This window comes from Sander vitreus, chromosome 17 (genome assembly GCF_031162955.1).
Source record: "Sander vitreus isolate 19-12246 chromosome 17, sanVit1, whole genome shotgun sequence".
Classification (NCBI taxonomy): Eukaryota; Metazoa; Chordata; class Actinopteri; order Perciformes; family Percidae; genus Sander; species Sander vitreus.
In genome coordinates this window covers 12,821,880-12,845,317 of record NC_135871.1, presented here as the reverse complement: position 1 = coordinate 12,845,317, position 23,438 = coordinate 12,821,880, and the positions used below count along the sequence as shown (strand labels likewise).

The following is a 23,438-nucleotide window of genomic DNA, read 5'->3' as shown; positions in this document are numbered from 1 at the left end:
TTTGTTTTGTTTGGCTACCGAAGCGCAGCAACCCGTTGATGCCACTGTCGCTGCTACGTCACCCGGATCGTTGGTCTGATTGGTTGAAGGACTATCCAGTTAGTCCTTCAACCAATCAGACCAACGATCCGGGTGACGTAGCAGCGACGCCCCTTTGGAAATGCGCTGTGAATGAAGCTTGCCCAGACCCACTCTCAGTTACAACTGAGAAGGGTCTGGTGTCAACCAGGCTAGGAGTCTGCTTGACCAATCGCATCATTTATCTTCCTGATGTGTCTGCCCAAATGAGCCCTCCCATTCCCCAGAAGAGGTATGCTAATGGAAACCAGCTGGTTGCCCGACTGTGCACCTCTGCACCCTCGCACCCCTGCCCCACCCTTCTCTCAGCTAAAACATACAGTGAAAACACAGGACTAAGGCTGGCGTCACAGCGGGGTGCTGGGATGCTGTTGTGTCAACTGGAGCTGCATGCTGGCACTGCTGATGGAAAACCCTCAAGTCAGAGTTGATTGCTCAAGCCCTGATGCATGAGAGCTGATGGAAGGCCATGAGCTATTCTGAGCCACTCTCACGTTTGTAACTGCACTGACCAGCTGTCGACCCCATTTGTTGACTTTATAAATGATATAAACACTTTTAAAGGACCTCAGTTAACAGCTAAACGTAATAAAGCACCGTTAAAGTTGTGTTTGTTCTACATAATGTAATGTACATGCAGCAACAGGACAGTCATTCATCTGAAATCATGTAAAAAGCTGGACCGGCCACTCAGTAAATCATGTAGTGTTGAGAACACAAGGGCATAACTGGAGTTATTCAGAGAGCACAGAGTACAGAAGCTATTAGTTCAAACTCTAACTTTTTTTCAAGAGTAATTCCTCCTGAAATTAGGCAAGTCTTTCGTGTTGATCATTTTAAACCTGTTTTCGAACAGCACACCAGCCCTCCAGATGGTCTTTTTTTTAGTTAAATAAAGCCCATGCAGGCTTTTAGAAACTGCTGTATTTCTTTTAATTATTTTTATGGGCATTTTCGGCCTTTATTTTTGACAGGAGAGCTGAAGAAATGAAAGGGGAGAGAGGGGGAATGACATGCAGCAAAGGGCCGTAGGTCGGAGTTGACCCCCGGGCCCACTGCGTTGAGGAGTAAACCTCTACATATGGGCACCCACTCTACCAACTGAGCTATCTGGGTACCCCAGTGCAGGCTTTTACTAGAGTTGTACCTCACATATAAGAAGGGAAAACAGTTCCTTACAGTGATGACTGATGAATGATTAGGGTTCAGAAGACCAGAAGTGCTGTGTACGTAAGATGGCAATGAGTTATTTAACAAGAGAACCACCAACTTTGAGCAGAAATTCTTCAGTTTGATGTGTTGCATTAAGTAATTTTTGTAAATTACTGTCACGGCATGTTATCTTTCTGTGGTATGGTAGTGTCTCAAGTTATAGTGAAAGGTTTTGAGTAGTATTCATGTGCAACTGGACACCTTGGCATTTAAAATGTATTATTGTAACATCAAGGACAGAAAACTGGAGCAGTGCAAATACAGGTAACTTTATTTACCTGACTTTTTATATGCATACGTCTTACTTAATTACTGTATACTATTTATCTTATGTAGGTTGAGTGTGATAAGGAGCACAGTAGTAGTAGTAGTAGTAGTTGTAGGAATGGCAAGTTGAAGCGTCACCAGGTGAGCCATGAAGACATTTCACTTTTCAGAGTCTACAGCCACGCTAGCGACTCTGTGAGGCTGTACTGAGGCACATCAGTGCTAAATGCTAACGCACTGCTAACATTTGCTAGTTAGCACAAAACACAAAGTACAGCTGAGGCTGATGGGAATTTAATAAGTTTTGCAGGTATTTGGACAAATTACATTTTGACCTAATGAAGGTGCTAGATGAAATGTTAAAGAATCACCGAAGTCAGTTCGATTAATCCTGATGGGGACATGGATGTCTCTACCAATCATCATGGCAATCCATCCAATAGTTGAAGAGACGTTTTACTTGGAACTAAAAATGTCCACCTCCTGGTGGCGCTAGAGAAAACGTCAGGGGATCACTAAAGTCATTAGGATACATCATCTGGGAACCATACCAAAATTTCATAGCAATTCATCCAACATTTGTTGATATATTTTGGTCTGGACCAAAGTAGTGAATTGAGCGATTGATATTGCCATCCATAATGCCACACCGCCAGCATGGCTGAAAAATCTAAATTAAATGACAAAATTGTTTAAATCATATTCTGTACTCTGTTTATGTATGTGTGCACACTATATGTTAAGTGAAGGAGATCAGTGTTCATAGATTTAAAGTGCAACAGGTGTAATGTCAACATTACATTGTGACATACTGTATGTCTTACTACAAACTATAAAGCATTTATTATTCATAGTGTCAAGTATGTGGTTTGCAGGCTGGCATATACTGTTCCCTTGATTTATTGCGTGTCTAGTATTAGCAAACATATTTGAACTATTCCTTTGTTAGATGTTCTGCACTTCTTCCATGATCACATCTCATGGAATGTTTACATCTTTGGCAATTTGTCCATCGTCATATACATGTTTTTATTCCAGCAGTCCCATCACAGCACAGTGCACGTGAGCCTTGAAATAATGCCAAGAGCCAATTCCATTTGTGGTCACAAGTGGTATTGTGTACCTCTGTAGAAGCATCGCAGTCTCCAAGGAGGAGCTAAAATAGGCATTTAAAGCCCTGCCTTTAACAGTTGTCTGTTTAATTTAGCTCGTAAAGTATCCTGCTCACTTTCCCCCCTTCTTTCCTCTGGCCTATATTCCACTGAGTACTGTATGTGCCCTTTATCTCATGTCCCTCTAACATTTGCTCGGCACCACCGGAGTATTTAAAGGTCCACCAAACTTTATTCTGATGACTGCTGCTATTAGTGAGGCATCTGCAGGATGAACATCTATCTGTCAAAGCTAAATGCACTGAGGCAATCGCCAGTCTCTTCTGACTGAATGTTGGAGTTGAGCAGTACAATGCATGAGATTTTCAGACTGATGATGGTCAATGAAGTTACAGAAGGAACCAGGTTCTCTCTGCAAATTCAATTGAAAGGAGCTAATGTTTTAACCTTCCCATGTGGCTTGTTAGCGTCATACTGCAACTCATTCATATCTCATTTGGTTAAATTTAGTGGACAGATCCATCATTTACATGCTGTATTTTGTTAGAAAACAAAGCCAAGAAGACAACAACAAACAAAGACTTGAGAGTAAGTCTTTGTCCATGTGTGTGTTCTGTTGTGTTTTATCAGGTTAATTTATTTAGTGTTAGCTCTACTTGTATACAGTTATACTATAACAAGCTGCAATCCACAAATGACTGACTTTTGAAATTTGGCTCTAGCAAATGGTAGTCAAAATAGGTACTAGTAGAACTGAAATGATTGTTGTTGTTCACTGATAAGTAATTAGTCCGCAACAATTCTGATAATCGATTAAAAGGTTTAAAAATTCACCAGTTGCAGCTCCTCATGTGTGAACATTTGCGTTTTCTATCTTTCTATTTATTGTCTTCTATGATAGTAAACAGAATACATTTGGGTTTTGGACTGTTGGTTAGTCAAAAGAAGTAATTTGAATATGTCAACTTTGATTCTTTTTTTTTTTTTTTTACAATTTTCTGACATTTTGTAGATCAATAATGATTAATTTATATAGTTGCTTTACCTTAATGGATATAGTGCCGGACAGTCCCACAAAAGTAACTGACAGACTACTACACTTTTCTGTGATTGCCAACTTACTGACAGTATTTGAACTGCGTAATGCAGTGAAATCCACTAACCTGTTCCTCCAAAGAAGTCAAAACAAATGTAAAAAATCATTTAGGCTTACTGTTTGACCTAAGTGTGATCTCCGTAGACAAACAGGAAACCCTGGAGAATAAAGCAAAACAGGAGTTACTGTCGCTGTGTCCCAATGAATCTTCAGTAGCACAAAGTCCCTCAATACTATCTGGCACGTGGAAACCCAGAGCGGGGCCGCTGCCACACTGCCTGCTTTGTTTGCCTCTTTACAGTTCAACAGAAATGTGTAATTCCCTTGATGCTGTTTCCCCGGTTTCATTTACCTCAGGCCAAGAGTGCTGATACAATGAAAGTATATAGCAGGAAGGTAATCATATCCAGCTGTCTTCTATTACACATGGCAGCACGTCTATTTATAAAGAATATAATGGGGAAAAACAAGGTAAAATATATGAGCAGACCACTGCGATAATAAATCAAGTGGAAAATGTGAGAGACACTGTCATGTCAATAAGTTCAGCTGAATGATTTGGCTGCAAGTATTAGTGTTAATACAGTTTACTGGATACTAAAGAAGAGGTTAATTTTAGCTCAGGGTAATATTTTGGTCAGGATTTCCCTACATGGTCGTGCCAGAGTGAACATTAAACAGTTCTTCTCCAGGCTTGTTTTGGGAGTGCACAGCCAACAGACTTTTGTTACAGTGAAACAAGTCAAGTTTCTCATGACGTTCTCATGCATGTACATTGGAGATGTAAGTGAGGTATTATTTTTGGTATGGCTCATTAGACCTGCTCTGTGTTGTTGCCATGGTAAATCCATCGTTGTTACTCATATCAAGACCGACCGAAGGTTGGGCAGATTTGATGATTTGTTGATTTTGGCAGCTAAGCATGCTGGGCAAAATGTTTCCGCAGTCTTTTGGCTGCGTTACTGCCACACGATGCTCACACAAGGCAACGTAATGGGTGGCCAAGTCTGACCACAATGCAAGAGTTTCTCTTGCCATGTTTCCCGACTTCCACTGCAGAGGAAGCATGTATGTGCACGGCTGTTCAGTGTGTGTGCGTGTTGGATCAGAACGTCATGGTGGGGCCTCTGCTTCACTACACCAGGATAAGACAAAAGGCTGTGATTACTTCATCACTTGGCATCGTCGTCACAACGCTTCCATAACAACCTGGCGGCGACCCCGTTATCATTTCCAGCTACTTGACCCAGTTGTTAATATTCGTGTATATTCCTGACGTGGTGGCGTCAACATCAAATTCTGCTTCCCTTGTAAACAGGCAAGATCCGCCACAAAGGAAGTCGAACAAATATAGTATATACACAAGAAGATTTGTTTATGTCCGGCGGAGACTGTAACCTGCTCTCATCAGGTGAATTTGACAAATTTGTGTTGGCGTGCTGCAGTTTTTATCAAGGCTGTCTAAAACCAATGGCTCCAACGATAACAGTGAAGTAAAAGTGCCCCAGATTTTGTGCACAGTCACAATCAGCTAGAGGAAGCATCTGGAGACCTCCTCTATCACCAGGATGATGGAACAGACTCAAACACACACTCACAAACACACTGAACTCCATTTTAAAAACTGCACATTTTGAGCTGCTCCTCCCTGCTGCTATCTCATCTATCAGAGTTGTTGTTTTCTCCTCAGATTAAAATAGCAATTTTCTAACAAAAGCATTCAATTACAGTGTGGTCCTGTTTAAACCGTTAAGACATGATGCAAAAATCAGCAATTGTGAAATGTATTCCTCATTCTTTCTTCAATTCTCAATTAATTGTGTAAGAGTGCGGATAACAAGCTTCCTGTTTATGCACAAAAGGTTTATCAGGATGTTGAGGGGAGTTAATCTGTCAAAGAGAGGAAGTCTTCAGATGCTTGTTGTTGTTTCTAAACAGCAACAAAATGCTGAAGTAGTACACTAATGCTTTTAGTTAGATTAGTTTATGAATTCAACTCAATAAAACACTAATGCCTAATGCACTATTTTTACCCTGTGCCATTTTTTTTGTGCGAACAAGGGAGTGATTTGGACACAGCTATTAAATCAAATGTCTAGAAGCATTATTCTTCTTTTTCTTCTTCTTGTTATTAGTAACATTATTATTCACATTATTATAATGTATTGTAGTCTTAATTCCCAGTTCTCAAGCCCCCAAGCTGCTTCCTTTAAAGGATCTCATCTGGATTTTTCTTCCTTTTTTTGTTTTGCTTTTCAGGAGAGCCGTGCATGTGTCCTTGTAGTGACTCCATACTCCCGTCAGTCGGGTTACAATAGAGATCAGCTAGGGGTTAAAGGTATTTAGACATGATGATGATGGTAGCCCCGGGTCGGGAATTTGTGGAATGAGGAGGTTATAATGCAGAACCTGTTAGACTAATTTGCCATCAGTTCTGCTCCTGTTGCTGCTTAATTTCCAGAGCTCAGCTTTTATAGCTTGAGGGTCATTTTAAGAGTGAAAAGCCTTGTAATGCTGTAGTAATGTAATGTAATGAGTTGTAGTAATGATACTGAAAATAGCACAAAAAGAAATAATGTGTTGAGAACAGCACGATGTGGAAGATGAGTGAGGAGGAGATATGAGGGAACACATCTGTTTATTTATAGATGGCTGGCTGGATTTCAGATCCAGATATTACACTAATTCAGCTATTGTTAGCATTGGAGTTAAATCAAGTTTTTGTTGATGGAATGTAGTAAAAATAACATGCTGATGAATTTGGTATGTTTGAGCAGTAACTTATTCCATCTGTCAATTTCCACCGGGGGAAGTGAGGCACCTTTCTCTCCTCCTTTATAAATCCCAGCTGTGGTTTTAACTGTCCAAGGGTCAACTGTTGAATGCCTTCTTCATGATGCATGCGAGACCATAAAAGTTTCCTGTAAATTGTGTTTACGTGAACGTTTTTTAAAAAAGCAATAAATTCAATACAGTTGGATTCTCTAAGGCATAAGAGATGGATATCTCCGTATCTGCACCCTTGCGATCTTTATTGAGGGGAGTCATTTTACTGAAAGTCTGAAGCAAAGAGGTGTGTGCTTTTGTTCGTGTGTTTCAGAGGAAATGTTGACCTGTGAGACGGAAGGATTTTAAATAGCATGTACTGTTTGTACATCTGCAAATGGGTGTTCCTGTGTGCATGCTGCTTTAAGAGCAACATTTGGGTATTGGTGTTTATTGGTGATGCAACCTCATCCATGACAGTACAGATGGTACACGTTTCCTGTCATGAGGAAATACGTGTTTGCTCATGGGAGACATTACAGTACAACACCCTGCCGTATCTAGCAGCACTCAGTCTTGCTTAAGGTTAGGATTTACTTTATTTATGTTTTCACTGAAAAAAAGCAGCCCAAAAGTGTACTCAGGATTCAGTGTTCTGTTTTTTATAATGTACAGATGATCGGTTATTTCTTTTCTTTTTCTCTCAATACATTTTGTGGGTGGTGAAGGTGTAGGTAGGATGTGAAAATGCACTCCTGTCATTCTTCCATCTTATTGGAGTGCCACAGTGACCAGTGAAATGTCAGTCAGAAGGAGTTTCAACTTCTTTGTGCAAAGGTTCATCCACACCACTGTACTCTGAATGGACTATTTACTTCTAATTACCATGAGTGTACAACCTTGTAAAACCACACATTTGTTTTCATTTCTTACTAAAGTATTTCTTAAGCAAAGCTATCCCCAGAGCAGCTCTCAGTAATAATAACATATTTGCTTTTGTACCACACACAATCTACGATGAACTCTAAAACCCTGCCGTTCCCTCTTTTGAAACACTTTGCCAGTTTGATTTGTTTCTGGGCGCAGTGTGTTTTGATGCACAACAGGTTGTGGAGTTGATGATTTATCAGATTGGTGCTTAAAGCTGGACAGACATCTGAGAATCACTACCCCTACTACTAACATCAGACGGATTGAAATATTTTGCAAGGTTGGAGTAAACATGGTTCATGTTGAACGGGAACAGTTTTCAAAGGCATACTGCATACATTCTGTATGACTGGTAGTCTGGCCTTTATTAGATTAGATTAGAATAATTTGGATTTGGACAGGCTGCAGGTATTAAAATGCACATAAAAAGTGCATTTTATGTTGACTCTTTCCTTCTTTTGCTGTTGCTGACTTTCTTTGACTAGACAGGTAATTAGGAACATGGTTAGTTTCACTGATTCATGTCATTGTTTCAGAGAGGACATCTTCCTTAAAATAGTTATAATCAATATTTTTTATAATAAAAAAAGGCGGTTGCTCGTAGTGATGAACCCACAGAGTTATTATCTCTCAGCACTATAGTGACTTTCACCTTATTGTTTAGCTGTCCGGACGCAACTTTACTGTTTTGGTTCACTATCACTACTCTCATAGCGTCAATTTCGGCCGCAGCAGGCAGCCATTTTCAGCTAAAAAGCACTAAAAACCCAGTGTAACCCACTACCTGCTCCACACCAAACAGCAACCAGCACAGCTGCCGGTGATGGTAGTAGTTAGCAGCTAAAGAGCCAGATATTTCTTTCAGGAGTTGGTAGAGACCAAATCAGAGCTAAAAGAGAGAGAGAATGTTGGACTTGTATTCATCAGGTGGCCAGAAACACGACTCCAAATAGGATAGTGCTGCTCCATAACTGCTGGATGTGTAAAATAAGCAACTGTTTGCTAAAACTTTTACAGCCTGCAACTTTAGTGTTTTGGTTCCCTCTCACTGGTCTCATCAGTGTCGTTTTTAGCAGCAGCAGCAGGCAGCTGTTTTCAGTGAAAAAGCTAAACCAACTAAACGCCACATGCCCACCAAACAGCAGGTAAACTGACAGATATTTCCCTCAGACCAAATCAGAGCTAATAGGAAAGGAATAGTGGACTTAGATGGCCAGAAACACGACTCCAAATGAATGCTAATGTTGCTCCCTCTTTGTTGGATGTGTAAATAAGCAAATATCCTTTAGCACAATATAACCTTTATTAGGTGATAATCTGTCAGTGTTAGGTTTACAGCTTGTTCTGCTGCCCCCAAATATCCAACACAAAGACTAGAAACATGACAAAAAGACATCTATAACTACTTAAAAAATGAAAGGCAGAAAAACACCATTTGAAATGAGGAGCCACTGAAGGCACGCTAGTGGGTGCAGGAACTGAACAATCAAGTCACTGTTCAAGAAAGCAACAACAGGAAAAGCACATATAGAACATAACAGTAAAAAATCACCAGGTTTGGAGGCAGCTGCACTCATTCTCACTAAGAGGCCCTTGACAATGTCCTTGAAGGAAATTATTCAAATCTTTTGAAAAAAATATCCCGTCACTGGCAACGGCAGTCTGAACTGAGGATCTGCTCCTTGGGGGATGTCATCTAGATGTAAAGGGTGGTTGTTGTGATATGAGTGATGTTCATATCAGATAAATCAAGTAAGAGTGGGTCAAACCAAAAATAATTCTGTTAAATATGAGTGTGAGCCATGGAATTTGTTAATAGATGTGTGATCTGTTCTGGTTTAAAAATAGAGATTGCATTCAGATTTTGTCAGTTTTGAGAAGTTATGGTGTCAAAGAAGGTTCCGTACACACCGAGTTTTCTGCCATGACACACGTGACCAGAAAAATTTAGGAGCACAGGGATAGTTTTCACAGACAAAGTGAAGCTGCTCATACTCGACAGCTCCAAAAAGGTTTCTAGCTAAACCAATTGGACGACACTCTTTCCTACTCCTACACAATTTGACATTCTAGGCTTCTCAACATCTGCTAGCCTATTCTGAGCTGAGCAGCTGCTGTAGTTTGACCTGCAGTCAATCTGGCAGAAAGTAACACACTAAAAACTTTAGTAATTGTCTCACTTCTCAACTTTTGTCAAGGACAAGCTGAGATAAGCTGCCTAAGTGCATGTCCCCATATGCTGCAGACATTACTGTAAATACTTTCAATTTCAAGTCGTCTCCTTGTGTCTCAGTACACACATGTAACCCCAACCTTTGACAGGCTGAATCCATTCATCACTTAACTAAAAAGCTTTTTTTCCATTTAAACCAAGATTCCCTGGCGCTTAGCCCTTTAATGAAATGGCGTCAACCTGCAAGTCATCCAAACATCCATTGTCCTAAAAAGGAGTGCTGTGTGCGCTTTTCACTCACAAGTTAATAAAGACTTCCCATGACGAGGCTTAAGCTATATGCTTTTGAGGGAATGGTTTGGCTGAGAGAGGAGCTCTTGTGAGTTTCTGTCAAGCATTAGGCGTTTAAACTGAGGATCAGAGCCTTTTGCAGCCTGACGTCATCCTCCCCGCACCCACCATGGTGGAGCTGCTCTGTGAGCATGAAGGGGCAGCTTGCCATCTTGTTGATCAGATTACCATGTGAGAATCACAGCTTGCAACACTCAAGTATAACTAGAGTATAACTTGGTTAGAGTTCAGGGTGAAATCTATAAAATATGTTCAACTAAGTCAGATTAATTCATACAGTAGCAGTGTTTATGCTTGAAGCATGGATGTGTGGAAAAGAGTCATACAGGCAGCTGAGAGGGGAATGAATGGGAAAGAATGGATGGTAAGGTGGGAGTTATGCTCTGCCATACCAAATAAATGGGTCCTGAGTGTGAACATAAACACTGAGATATTATATTGGCAGAAACCTTGTTCCGCAGAGAGGGGGTGTTGTAGGTGAAGATTTGAATCCCAGTTGTTTTCTTTCAAAACATATGGACTGGCAAGCTGTCCTTCATCCTGTGAGTTAACTATATGAATATGCATACAGGAAAGAATACTTTGTATCAAGTGTGTCATATAAGATTACAACTGCTGTAACATGCAGATTTTCAGTCTGATAGTTGGGAATTTACAGTTTCCAAAATGTGGTGGGAACTGCTGGAAAACAGTTGCTTCCTGCTGAGTTTGCTGGCATCTCTGCAGTATGACTGGAACCATTAATAAGTAATTTTGTCCATGGGATGATGAGAGGGTTTGGACTATTTTTAAGTGACCATACAGGAAATGTACCTTTTTTACTGACAGTATTTCCCTCTTGAAGGACACTGTAAATTGGTACAATTTGGTTTAAAAAAAAAAAAATCCCTTTATCATGCTTAAAGCCACTATGTGTAAGATTTGAAACCCCCCCAGTGGTAGTATCAAAACATAATTTCATTTTTCTTCAAACTAAAACTACCTAACAATCAGACTAAATGAGTGATCTATCCATCTTGCTGACAGCAGTCAACATGGACATTAGGAGCAGTTAACAGTTCTCACAGTTATCAAAGAAATATGCAAATGTGGTGCGTTATTCCTGTATATCGACTAACAAAAACTTCCAAAGCTGCATCCATCTCATTCACGCTTCTCACCATTTTTCTGTTGCTACTTCTTCATGGGTGTAAGTAGGTTACTAGCTAGCTATGTAAGAAGATGACATACGCATTGTTAATCCCGCCTACAAAGCTCTGATTGGTCGGTTGTTTCTCCGATTATAAATAGCCAATGAATACAACACCAGACCTATTTGAAACTCTGAACAATATGTTGTAAGACATTCCGAGGTCTAGAACCATGCAAATAAGATCCTATAATCACAAACTAGAAGTAAAACATTTTCACATATTGGCTGTAAAGTGACACTGTGACCACAGTAGTAATAACAGGAAAATGGCATATTTAATTTACTTGAAAGATTTTCGTGAGTCAGTTGACTTAAAGATGTCATTCGGAGATAACTAAGAAATTGTAAATAGAATTGGACCCAAAGCAGGAAACAATATGCATTTCTCCATTCTGGTGTGTTTATGTCTTGTTTTGATAGTGATAAAGACTCATGAGGTCAGCAAACAGACTCAGCAATGTCTAAAGTTTGCTAACATTAGCTTTAACTACCATAAGCTACTGGTCATACCAGAACAGTTGAGGCTCTAGCAGCAAAACCCCTGACTGTATTCAACTGAGCAAGGGTGTGTTTTATTGTATATGAGTTCAACTTTTCATTCGTTAGAGGACAATGTTTTATTTCTTCTTTCAAATGCCATATACTATCACTTTCATTGTTATGGTCTTTAAATGGTAAATCCCAGGATGGCGCTATCTGATCTGAGATCAGGGACCCACCCTGCAACCTCTATTTTTTAATGAAGATTACCACAGTGGAAGCCTTTGAGTTGAGAATGACCTGTCACAAGCTTTTCCAGCATGTAAGGAACAGTTGTTGCGTTTCTTTCCATGAAATTGTAGGTAGCAGGCAGTTAACACTAGCCGGGGTCCTTCTCAGCTGGAGCTCAGGAACTCCTCTGTTCCATGAATACAGGAATTAAAAGCAGGATCAGGAGAGAGTAGGTGACTGGGCCAGGGGCGTGGATTGGGTGGGGCAATTGGCAGCATTGATCAAGGGATAATAAAAGCTTAGGCCAAGTGTTACTGAACGGCCTCCGTTACTTCTAATGTGAGCTTGCTGTGAGTCTTGGGAGCTCTCCAGTTAGTTAGCAGTCTGTTGGCCTTTGTTCAAGAAGAAAGTGATCCTCTATGTGCACAATTATAGATGCTAGATGTCAGAAAAGAAGCGGAAATCCCTCCACGGCACACTAGATTAATGGAATGATTATGCCTATTTACTTGTGCATAAAAGTCACTCTTTAGGCATGAGATTGTTCAATAACGCCACATTTCACTTGAGGTCGTTATGTCCCCCAGTTCTCTTGTGGATTGTGAAAATGTGAGATAGGCAGTGGGAGTTTGGGCCAGTCCACTCCCAGGGGGTCAGTTCAACTAGAGGCCAGCGGACAGGGGCCATTTCAAGCATCCAGCTTTAATGGTTATTGAGACTGAGGGCTTTGCCAGTGCCTCACATAGTATACCACCACTTGTCTGGCACTGACTACAACATTCAAGTTGTAACACAAGTCATGTTACCTCCCAGCTGAGCCGACATACTACTAGAACAACAACGTCTCTATAAGTCTAATGAGGCATGAACTGCAGTCCAATGATGGATGTGAGGTCAACCTCTTGCATCTGCGGTACTCAGCCTTACTATTGACCAGTTCTGTGGTAATGAGCAGTTCATGTTGTCATTTTCAATTAGAGCTGCAACAATTAGTGGATTAATTGATTGACAGAAAATTATTCTGCAACTAGCTTGGGCTCTGGGAAATGTTATAAATGAAGCGATTAATTGAAGAAAACAATTGGCAGATTAATTGATAATGAAAATAGATTATTTCCAACTATCAGTGGTAGAGCCAACCAAATGGGGACAGAAATCTCTAAAAACAGATTTTTTTTATGTCTTTATCTGTGTGCAGCACCATTTCCCAAATGAGCTCCAAATGTTCTGTTTTTGTCTATTCATGTCCTGCATCAACATTTGCTCTTTCCTGCTATAACTTTCTAACTGTTGATGAGTTGGGTGGGTTCTCTACCAGTGATGTGTTCAAAGCCCAGACTGGCTCTGCCTGAGGAAAAGAGGATGGCTGGGTGGACACTGGAAAATGCTGCGATAATAGACAAAGGAGAGAAAGTGCAAAAGAACGAGTGGCCTATGTGACCACCGGAAAACACATGGAAGCCCTTTGTGTTTATATTGTTGGTTTGGCTCCATGTTGGTAGACATCAGTTGGCTACAGGGACACAGGTTGCCTGTGGAGTTGTGTGTGTGTGTGTGTGTGTGTGTGTGTGTGTGTGTGTGTGTGTGTGTGTGTGTGTGTGTGTGTGTGTGTGTGTGTGTGTGTGTGTGTGTGTGTGTGTGTGTGTGTGAGAGAGAGATGTGACTTTTAGAAGCCAGACCCACCAAGCTGCCTTCAAAGAGCTGAGTTTAACTGTAATGGACAGAAGAGATGAAAAACGACATCAGTATCTGCTTTTCCCATGTACGTCTTTCAGCGCTGTCATCTAATGAAGATATGGAATTTGATCGCATTTAGCTCTCTGTTTTCATTCTGTCTGTATTGTTTCCAAACCTGATGCCAAATTAAACACTTCTTTTGTGGTCTTAGATGGAGCTGCCAAAAAAGCAACGATATATCTCAGAGACAGTGCCAGCAGGTTAAAAAAAAGATCCATGTGTTTCCTTTGCTGAAAACTTAGCAGTGGCCCTGCTTTTGTTGCTTTCAGCAAAATTACCAAAAGTAAATAATAATTAATGAGAGAGTGTGTGTCAACCGTCCATTTAAACCAATTCAGATCATTTAGTGGTTTATCAGTATAGGTCTGCATTTAACCCTGTAGATCTTTGGCACAGTGATTACAGTGATACCATCATATCCAGACTGTATGATCTTCCGATAATCTGCAGTGTAATCATCAGTCTTTGCGCCAGGCGTCAATTGGGGAAAGATGTTAAATGACTGTAATGACCCAGGCTGTTACATGACACTTATTTCTTTGAGGTTTAAAATGAGTTTGAACAGTTTTGTGTCTATGGCGGGACACATTTTTTTGCAATAGCATTGTCGTTTGTGCTCTCTGCAGAAAGATGTGAAGGACGTGTTCACAGCCATCACGTTCGAGGTGGCTTACGGCCTGGGGAAGCATGTGCTGACGGGACACCAGGAGCGAGACCTGCCCGCACTCACTCCAGTGCTACGATGGAGAAAAGGAAACAAGATTGCAGAAAGGAATGAGGTAAAACATTGGGATGAAATGATGTGGTGTTTGGGACTAACATTGTTTAAATAAGTAGAAACTCTCTTTAGTTAAGGTGGCATTTATGTTCCTGTGGTTGGATATTTAATGGATGATTAATGCTCCTATCAATGAAAAAGAAAATTCTAGCCTCAAAATTAGGTTGATAATATATTGTTCTGACTCTGAGCAAAAAAAATGAGCCTCAGAGAGAATTTCCTGCTTTTTAATTTAAACCTCTTTCAATCTCCATATTGATTTATATTTATAAATGATTCAGGTACCGCATCATCCTGCACTTTGAGATAAAAATGCTTCGGTTCAGGTGTGCTACAGATGAAGATAAGAGCATGATCACTCTAAAATAAAAGTTATTTTTAACTAATTCAGATTCTGATTCTCCTAAATTGATTATAAAGAACAAAGTTGACCACAGAAGGAATGAAGGAAATAGCTCAAATTGGTGTTATAATGATTTGGTGTGGGTTACCAGCTTATTATTGTCTGTGTTAGCTTTTCTTGAGTGGGTTCCAAACAGACTGATTCATTTATTTTCTTTGCAACCACCTCTAACCTGCCCCACATGTGTTTCCCCACTGTCTGCACTTCTTGAAAAACTGAGGGATTTGCATCTTTCAGCACCTACAGAATCCATTTATCTGAAGCTCACCATCTTAACATCGAACCTTTATCGCTTGACTTAGGTTTCCTGTCATTATTTAGCCTTAAACCAAAGACCCTCCTCTGACTGATTTAAAGAGAGATCAGATAGAGTCAAAATGTGTTGTTGTTGGAGCTATCTACTGGATAGCTCCAACAACAACACAATACTGCCCCCTAGTCTGAATGGGGAGTCTGTGTGTTCAGTGTATGGACAGCATGAGGTCATATGAACTGTGTACTTTACTGTTTCTTCTTCAGACTTGGTTCGAGAAGAACTGCCTGTCGGACGACTGTGCTGCAGACCTGAGGCTTCATGGGAAACTGTTGCTCTCTGGGTAAAAACCTTAGACTTCACAGTTTAGATTCATTCTCTTCCTTGGCCTGTTCTTCTACTGAGGAAGCAAGCTGATGTCATAGGCCATGTGGGTGTGGGTAGTAGGTCCATGACGCATGCTTGGAGAATATCCATATGTTTTTCCATACTTTGGGAGTTCCCTTTCTTTTTATTGTGTATCTTTGAGGCATGCTGTCACGTACGGCATGCATCTGTCATGGTTAGCAGTAATCATCTTTATACATATATTCTTTGTTTCACTCCAAAAACTCAAGTCACTCATCTTTGTTTCCTTATATCTTAAAGTAAACATTTCAAAATAAAACAAACGTAGTTAATATGAATCTTTGCTTACTGCTCCTCCTGTGACATCCCACAGTTTGTCACAAGAAGTTTATTTATTGCCTCAAATGCATTGTTTATTTTATGTTCCCATCAGGTTGCACAGCAAACAGCATTTGGCCCTTGGAGGAGTAAAGAACGTCTCTTTGAACCTGACCATCTCTAACGCTGGGGATGACGCCTATGACACCAACATCTACTTCAACTTCTCCAGAGAGGTTTTCTACATCAACTTCTGGCAGAAGGTCTGTTACTCTTGTCGCTCTTAAAGTATGTGCTGTTTATTTACTAGAGTGTGCATGTTTGTTTCTGAAATGTATTTGGTCGTTTGGCTGAAAAGATGTGGATAAAGCGGAGAGATTATACACATACATACACATAGCTGAATATCATCAGCTCTCCACTGAGATGTACATTTTCTTAAAGACGGTTTATTTAAAAAGGACTGATTAAATGTCAGGAGTACAGTCTAAACAGTGAAACATACAAAAAGACAGACCTGTGAGAGGACAGATGAACTTAAAGCCTTGCCGGAGCTGTCTAGGCAGCCCTGCAGATGAAAGGATGAAGAGCAGGAGAGCAGCAGCTGTCCCATCTCACAGCTCCTCCATAGCTGACCTGTCACACGCTTCTCTGACTCATTCAAGGCAGACACACCATGTCAACAACATATGAGCTGTGTGCATGAGAACAAATCAGAACACACATACTTCATATTCCCACAAGCTTGACTTATGTGCTGTTCAAATCACGTGTCAAAAAGGGCCGTATTTAATGCAGGCATGTAAAATGAGGATTATGACTGACCTTCATGGAGATACTGATCAGGCCTTCTCCTCACACTCTTTGACGTCTAACAGAAAATGATTTCAGCATTCTGTCACTGTTAAAGAAATATCTACCCACTGCCATCCCACATTAAACCTGAGAGATTTTTTTGAGACCACGTTGTACTGTAAGTGGATGGATTTCACAGCAGCTGGCCGCCTCTGCTCACGTCTGTTCGCTCACTTGTTAAAGAGATGCCACGTCAGTCAGAGCACTCTGACACAAGCTTGCACCGGCTCAGCAGATGCTAGAGGGGACAACATCCATCATAAAGGCTTTCCCCCTCATAATGGACCTCATGTTTATCCTCCAGCTGGGTTTTGAACCCCTGTGATGGATAAGATCATATCTGTAAAGCACATAACCTGTGACACAATTTAAACACCCTCCCCCAACAAGGATGAAATTGAATTTAAATAGAATACATGCTGCAGGCAAATATTAGAAAAACAGTGTTTCAGTTTGAGTTTCATAGCTAATCTAATGAACTAGATAAGTATCAGGTTACCAGCAGCCACAGAGGCTCATTCTGTTCAGGAAGCTGATAAGTCAGGGTGGCCTGCTCCACAAAGGGAGTAGGAAGTGAACAGTATGAAGAGATGACAAAGAGGCCACCGAGCAGATTTACTGCCGTATGCTCATTTCTAATTACTACTGGAGAAGTCCAAGGTGACGATGTGACCCCTTTTTGTTAAAGTTAAGGTCCGCTCCCAATCCTCCCCTGAGGCTTTTTCTCCAGTGAGCTAAGCACGAACTTGCACTCCCCCTCATATTTAAGAGTGGGGTGGGTTATCTGTCTGTTGTTCTTGAAACACAAGCTGTCAGAAAGCTGTGGAGGTGAATTGGTTTCAGAAGCACTGCCTTCACTCCCGAGGGATTCAAAGACTGTTGCACTGGCTTCTGTGTTTTCTTTTCTTTCTTTTTTTATCTCTGAAATTGTAAGTTGTCGGTTCTTTTTTTGTGGCTGATTTTTTGTGCCATTGTATCTGCCAGTGGTTTATACTTCACTACTCCACTACATTTACCTGAAAGCCATAGTTACTAGTTAATTTACAGGTTAAGATTTTACATACAAAACATACCTGCCTCTAAATTATGATTAAACCACACAACAATCTATAAAGAGTTAGCAATATCGGACGTTAATGCGGCAGTTTGGCTGGGTGATATTTAAAATCAATTCCATAATATTTATGGGTGTTTGTCCAACAATGATATACAGTAAGTCGCAATATAACAAATGTATGCCAAAGTACATATTTTATATTCAATGTAAATATATACCACTCTGAAAGGGACTGTTCTGCATAATTAGTTATTTTACTTTTAATACTTTAAGTACATTTTGCTGATAATTCTTCTTTACTTTTACTTAGTGAAATTTTGATTGCAGGACTTCTACTTGTAATGGAGTATTATTATGGTACTTTTCCTACTACCGCTGATTTCTGGTGATTTAACTTTTGGAACAGATAAGCATGGTGGTGAAAAGCCTTGAAATTGGGAATGCAACTGAGAAATGTGTGAAGTTGTCAATTTCAGTGGACCTTCAAACCTAAGAATATACGAATCACTGATTTTCTTGGCTGTGAAGTGCAGCTTTGCACATGCTATGGAGGCCAAAGGTAGATCTTAATCTTCATATCTATGTGGAACGTGTAAAGTAGGCAATGACACTGACAGCGAAACGGTAGACCCAAGTAAAGCCAAATGTACAAATGCCAAAGTGGATGGAGACATAAAGAGACGTGCAGAAAATGGGCCTCCTGCGAGTTGTCATCCACACTGACGTACTACTCCAGTAGATGCTTCAACTGACACTAAAGCAGGGTATATAATCCTGGTGATATTTAGTGGGTCTGCTATTCATGAAAAAAAAAAACAGTATTTGTTCCTGACAGAGAAAGGAAGAAAGTGAAGAAGTTCTGAACAAACAGATTTTGTCACTCTTCTTCCCATGGAGGCACAGCAAGCCATATGTCTGAGTGCTCTGCTCTCTCTCAAGGGCTGCCAGGTGGATGGGTAAACAGGCTGACTTCCCCAATCCTGCCCAGCCCCATGGGACAGGCAGTGTTTGCACAGCAGTATGAAGGAATACAGGAAATAGAGGAAATTCCAACATTGCCAGTTGCGCTGGGGTCCCCACCCCACACCCCCCTTGAGGGCTCGCCATAGTCTCCATGCAAAGGGAAGCACTGCTTATTTAAGCTGACTTAATGAAGATGGAGGGAACATCCACACCTTGGATTTACACTGGGAATCTGCTGAATAAGGGGAATGGTAGTGTGGATGATACTGTGGATGGATGTCTACCTTTAAATATGTCAGCAGAGACAACCGTCACACCTCTTTTCTTTATCACATTTGGAAACATGTTATAAACACTTCAGGCCCAAACTGGACAGCAGCCGATGCATGCACACGTTTTGTATGACTTACCTTAAGCCCCCTGCTGAATCTTCCAGGAGCGCTAGACTAGTCTGTCACTTTTTTTTGTACTGTTAAAGTTGTAAAGTATCTCTGCCCTCTTTAGTGCTCTTGCACACGAGCTCAGCCAACAACCTCTCAGTGAACTCTCGCTTAAAGAATTCTTACTCATCGCAGGGTCAAGGCCCAAGTGTTTACACAGCGCAGCCGGTGAAGCTCCATATTGTTTAGACAAGCTTCCAAACACACAGCCTGGAGGTTGTCCAATTACCCTCCTGCCAGGATGTGTGTGTGCCATCACTGCTATGTGCATTCTTCGTTTAACCAAATTTAGAACTTCAATAAGATATGAGAACCTATTCTTTTACATATAGAAGTCTCTTTCAAACAATAAACTTTGATCTTACTGTAAATGTTGGCGTGTGTGTGTGTGTGTGTGTGTGTGTGTGTGTGTGTGTGTGTGTGTGTGTGTGTGTGTGTCCATGTGTTTTTAAAGCTGCAGGAGAGGTTCTACTTTTTCTTTTTGCCATGCATATGTAGTCAATTTAGTTATCTATGATATTTGAATTTATTTTACCACCCAAAGCCATTGCTGATGTTTTTTGCCTCATAACCTATTAAAACTGCTCCCTATCACAGTCTGCGTCACGTCTACTTCGTCCTTCTCTTTGAGTTTTGCATATCTGTGAGTGTCACCCACTCTGTCTCCAGTCTATCTGTCTTTATCTCCTCCTCTTACTCTCTGTCTATCTGTCTTTTTGCAGGAAGAGAAGGGTATTTCCTGTGGACTTGTTGATTTGGACTTCCTCAAATGCAGCGTGGGATTTCCCTTCATGAGAGCGCAGACTAAGGTAGCTCCAACCAAGATAGTAATTGGAATGCACAATGTCAAAACTGCATGCAGTATACCTATATATATATATATATATATATATATATATAACTTTTTTAGAGGTGTTGGAATCTCAGGAAAACACAATGCAAACCCCTGGTTTATTGTCTTTTTCTCTCCAGTATCATTTTGCAGTGATTTTTGACACGAGTCAGCTCTCTGGGGAAAATGATACATTGCAGTTCTTAGTTCAAGCTAAAAGGTAAATATCAACAGTCTCACATTGTAGTGCATACCTAACAATAGTTATTTTTTGTTTCCTGTGAAAGATATCAAAATGCTGATTTAACCCCACTAGTACAGTGCCCATTGAAAATGTGTGTGTTTGGAACGGGCCGATTGCTTGGTCTGTGGTATTGCTGCTTGTAGAGTTCTTCAAAACCAAATTGTACCCCAAAATTACTTAAAGAAGGACCCCAAACTACTTAATATGCAACTCCACTGTATAGGCTACTACTGACTTAATGATTTACCTGACAGAGAACGTAGCTAATGTAGCTAACGTTGGAAGCAGGAAAAGAGTCAAAGGCACACAAAGCGTTCTGCATGTGGCATCTGCGTTCCCCCAAACACAGACACACATACATACATACATACAGATACGTCTCGCGAGTAAATTCTGGGCAATTTAATTCTGTATGTAGCTGATTTTACAGTATATACAAAATGACTGAATAACTTTATTGTTCCTTGGTTGTTGCAGTGCCAATCCTGAGCACAAACTCTCTGATAACAGTTTGGATCTGTCCATCCCTCTGGTTCATGAGACCGACACGACTATTACTGGGTAAGAACAAGACAAACCATAACTGTGTAGTTACTGTTATACAAACGTAAAGCTGAAACCAGCTTGAGCTGGTTTCCCATCTGTTCGCTGTTGGGAGAAGAGGGAGTGCTTTTGTAAGTATGGAGCATGTCAACTTGAACAGCCTTATCTCTGAAGGCTTTATCAAAGCTCTGCTTCACAGAGAAGGGAAATAGATGTAAAACAGCCCAAATCTGCCAGAAGTCTGACATCTGATAAAGCTGCTGTGTGCACTGTCTTTAATGTGAAGGGATGCAACAGAGCTAAGCTGGACACATCTGACTCATAGCTCAACTGCTAAAGAAAACTCTGCTGTCCAGCTAATAACAGGACTGAAGCCAGAGATTCTTATGAGGCTGTTTTTAACATTATTTCTGTTGGCAATCAAATAAATATTAATGCATCCTTTTCTGTCTCTCTCCTGAACACTGTGGCTGCTGTCTGCAGTGTGGTGACGCCGAGCTCCTTTGTGTACGGAAACTCCATCGATGCCTCGCGCTTCGTCCAGATGGAAGACATGGAGTGCAACTTTCAGCCTCTCAATCTCACATTCCAGGTACTACTCGCACAGACCATGTAGGATTTTCAGTATTTTTATATGTCTCTCTATATATTCACTTCTCTTATCCTTTGTCTCCATCTTTCTTCGTCTCTTTGTGATGTGGTTCCAGGCCATAAACAAGGGGCCCAGCAGGCTGCCTGGCTCCACTGTGGACATCAGGATACCCAACCGGCTGGCTGGCAGCGGAGCTGACATGTTCCACATCATTGAAACACAGGTGGATGCCAACAGCAGTCTATCTACATTATTTATCCAGCCCCAATCCTTATTTATTAGTTTATTCACCTGCATTAGCTATATTTTAGCTCATTTCTCCAGCCTATGCCTGTCAGTCTTGCTTCTCTTCATGGCACAGCTGCCTGGCTGTATCCACCTCAGAGGGCACTTTTATAGGGCTGCAACTATCGATTATTTTAATTGTCGATTATTTTCTTGATTAATCGATTAGATGTTTGGTCTATAAAATGTCAGAAAATGGTGAAAAATGGTGATGAGTTTCCTCAGTATCAGATGACATCCTCAAGTTTTGTCCCCAACTCAAAGATATTCAGTTTACTGTCAAAGAGGAGTGGCGAAACTAGAAAATATTCACATTTAAGAATCAAATAATTTTTACTCAAAACTGATTAATTGATTAATAATTAAGATTTTTTTTGTGGCATTTTAGGCCTTTATTTGTGACAGGACAGACAGAGAGGGATATGACATGCAGCAAAGGGCCGCAGGTTGGAATCGAACCTGCGGCCGCTACATCAAGGACCGTGCCTCTGTACATGGGCGCGCTCCACCAGGTGAGCTAACCAGGCGCTCCTGGTGGGCTTTTTGTCATGGCATGGCCAATTTGCTTAGTGTGAGGTATCACTGGGCCAGTGAAAATCTAAGCAAAAGTGTTGACGTTGCTACTGAAGCTGTCCAACCGTTTAGTTTCACAACATTTTGCATTAAGATAAAGAAACGCAATACTCCCACTGGGTTTAATGTTTTCTTAACCCTTGCATTGCTCCTTTCATATAGGTAGATCATGGGGGAGCTCAAACTGTTAATTGTATTTACTGTGAATGGGCAGCCGGGGTTGACTGTATCCCACCCTCCTTGAGCCCATCTGGAATCACTTCCAGGGGATCAGACAGCTTGCACGAAACGGGAATGGGACACCTGCAGAGCTGGCTACTGCCCGGTACCATCCCCAGCCTGGAAATAGGCATCATTAATGCTGTTAAACACTGCATCTAGCCTGTGGCACACCGGACAGTTGCACACTTATATTTATAGCCAGATATTCTTACATTTTATACAGACCTCTATTTGTTCAGACATGCAAGTTACTGACTGTTGCACCATATGGACTAGTTTTTCTGCACAAAATCTTTCAGTCATTATTTAATGTGAAAATGTCTGTTCTCGTGAGGTTTAAAGTTAGTGCAGCCTATGAATCTTCACACCAGCAAAGGCAGCAGAAACACAGGACATGAGAAAGCACGGCAATAAAAGCTCAGACCTGCTGGGTGGCAACAGAGCGGGCAATCAGGAAAGCCAGAGGAGATTTTCACGTCCAGCGCTTCAGGTTGGACTGAGGAAAGGAGGGGGGGGGTGTTCCCTGGGGGCTCGGCAGTAAACCAGACACCTCTAAATCACTCCATATGGGAAATCTGTCTGGGAGGGGTACCAGCTTTTTGATGGGAGAACTTCCTGTGAGCCCTGGAGACTCATAACAATAGTGGGATTGGGCCAGTTCAAACCCATCTTTGCAACGTGAACATGACAAAACTCTGTTATACTTTTAACTTAATTTGTCTCTTTTTATCTTTTATTGCTCTTGATTTTTTTATTTATTAGTCCCATAGGCCCCACTGTTTAGCTCTCTGTTGTCTTATTGACCTCTGGATATCCTGCTTTTGCCTTGCTTTGTCTATCAAATCACTTTGTAAACTCTGTTCTTAACGGTGCTATATAATTAAATGTATTATTATTATAACAACTTATGTTCATTGGATATAATTTTACTTGAAATCTTAGTCAACACAACTTTACCACTGCCCTGTTACAGGTGGCCGAGGGTCGAGGGAACTGCACTCCTCACAGGAACCCGACACCGTGCACCATTCCCCAGGACAGAGAGAGTATCTTCCACTCCATATTTGCCTTCTTCACCAAATCAGGACGCAAAGTCTTGGTAAATAT

General features: G+C 40.9%; 1 protein-coding gene across 2 annotated transcripts in view; it reads left to right on the top strand.

Moving 5' to 3' along the window:
• Window positions 1–23,438, top strand: part of itga9 (integrin, alpha 9) — a 49,939-nt gene that overhangs the window by 19,018 nt on the left and 7,483 nt on the right. Inside the window, exons 16-25 of one of the 2 annotated variants that reach the window (XM_078273232.1) lie at window positions 14,252–14,404; window positions 15,326–15,402; window positions 15,841–15,988; window positions 19,763–19,849; window positions 20,013–20,092; window positions 20,594–20,677; window positions 21,143–21,251; window positions 21,367–21,474; window positions 21,925–22,048; window positions 23,305–23,430. In XM_078273232.1, the coding sequence (XP_078129358.1) occupies window positions 14,252–14,404; window positions 15,326–15,402; window positions 15,841–15,988; window positions 19,763–19,849; window positions 20,013–20,092; window positions 20,594–20,677; window positions 21,143–21,251; window positions 21,367–21,474; window positions 21,925–22,048; window positions 23,305–23,430 (1,096 nt within the window). The remainder of the gene's footprint in view (window positions 1–14,251; window positions 14,405–15,325; window positions 15,403–15,840; window positions 15,989–19,762; window positions 19,850–20,012; window positions 20,093–20,593; window positions 20,678–21,142; window positions 21,252–21,366; window positions 21,475–21,924; window positions 22,049–23,304; window positions 23,431–23,438) is intronic. The other variant, XM_078273231.1, reaches the window with a different exon arrangement.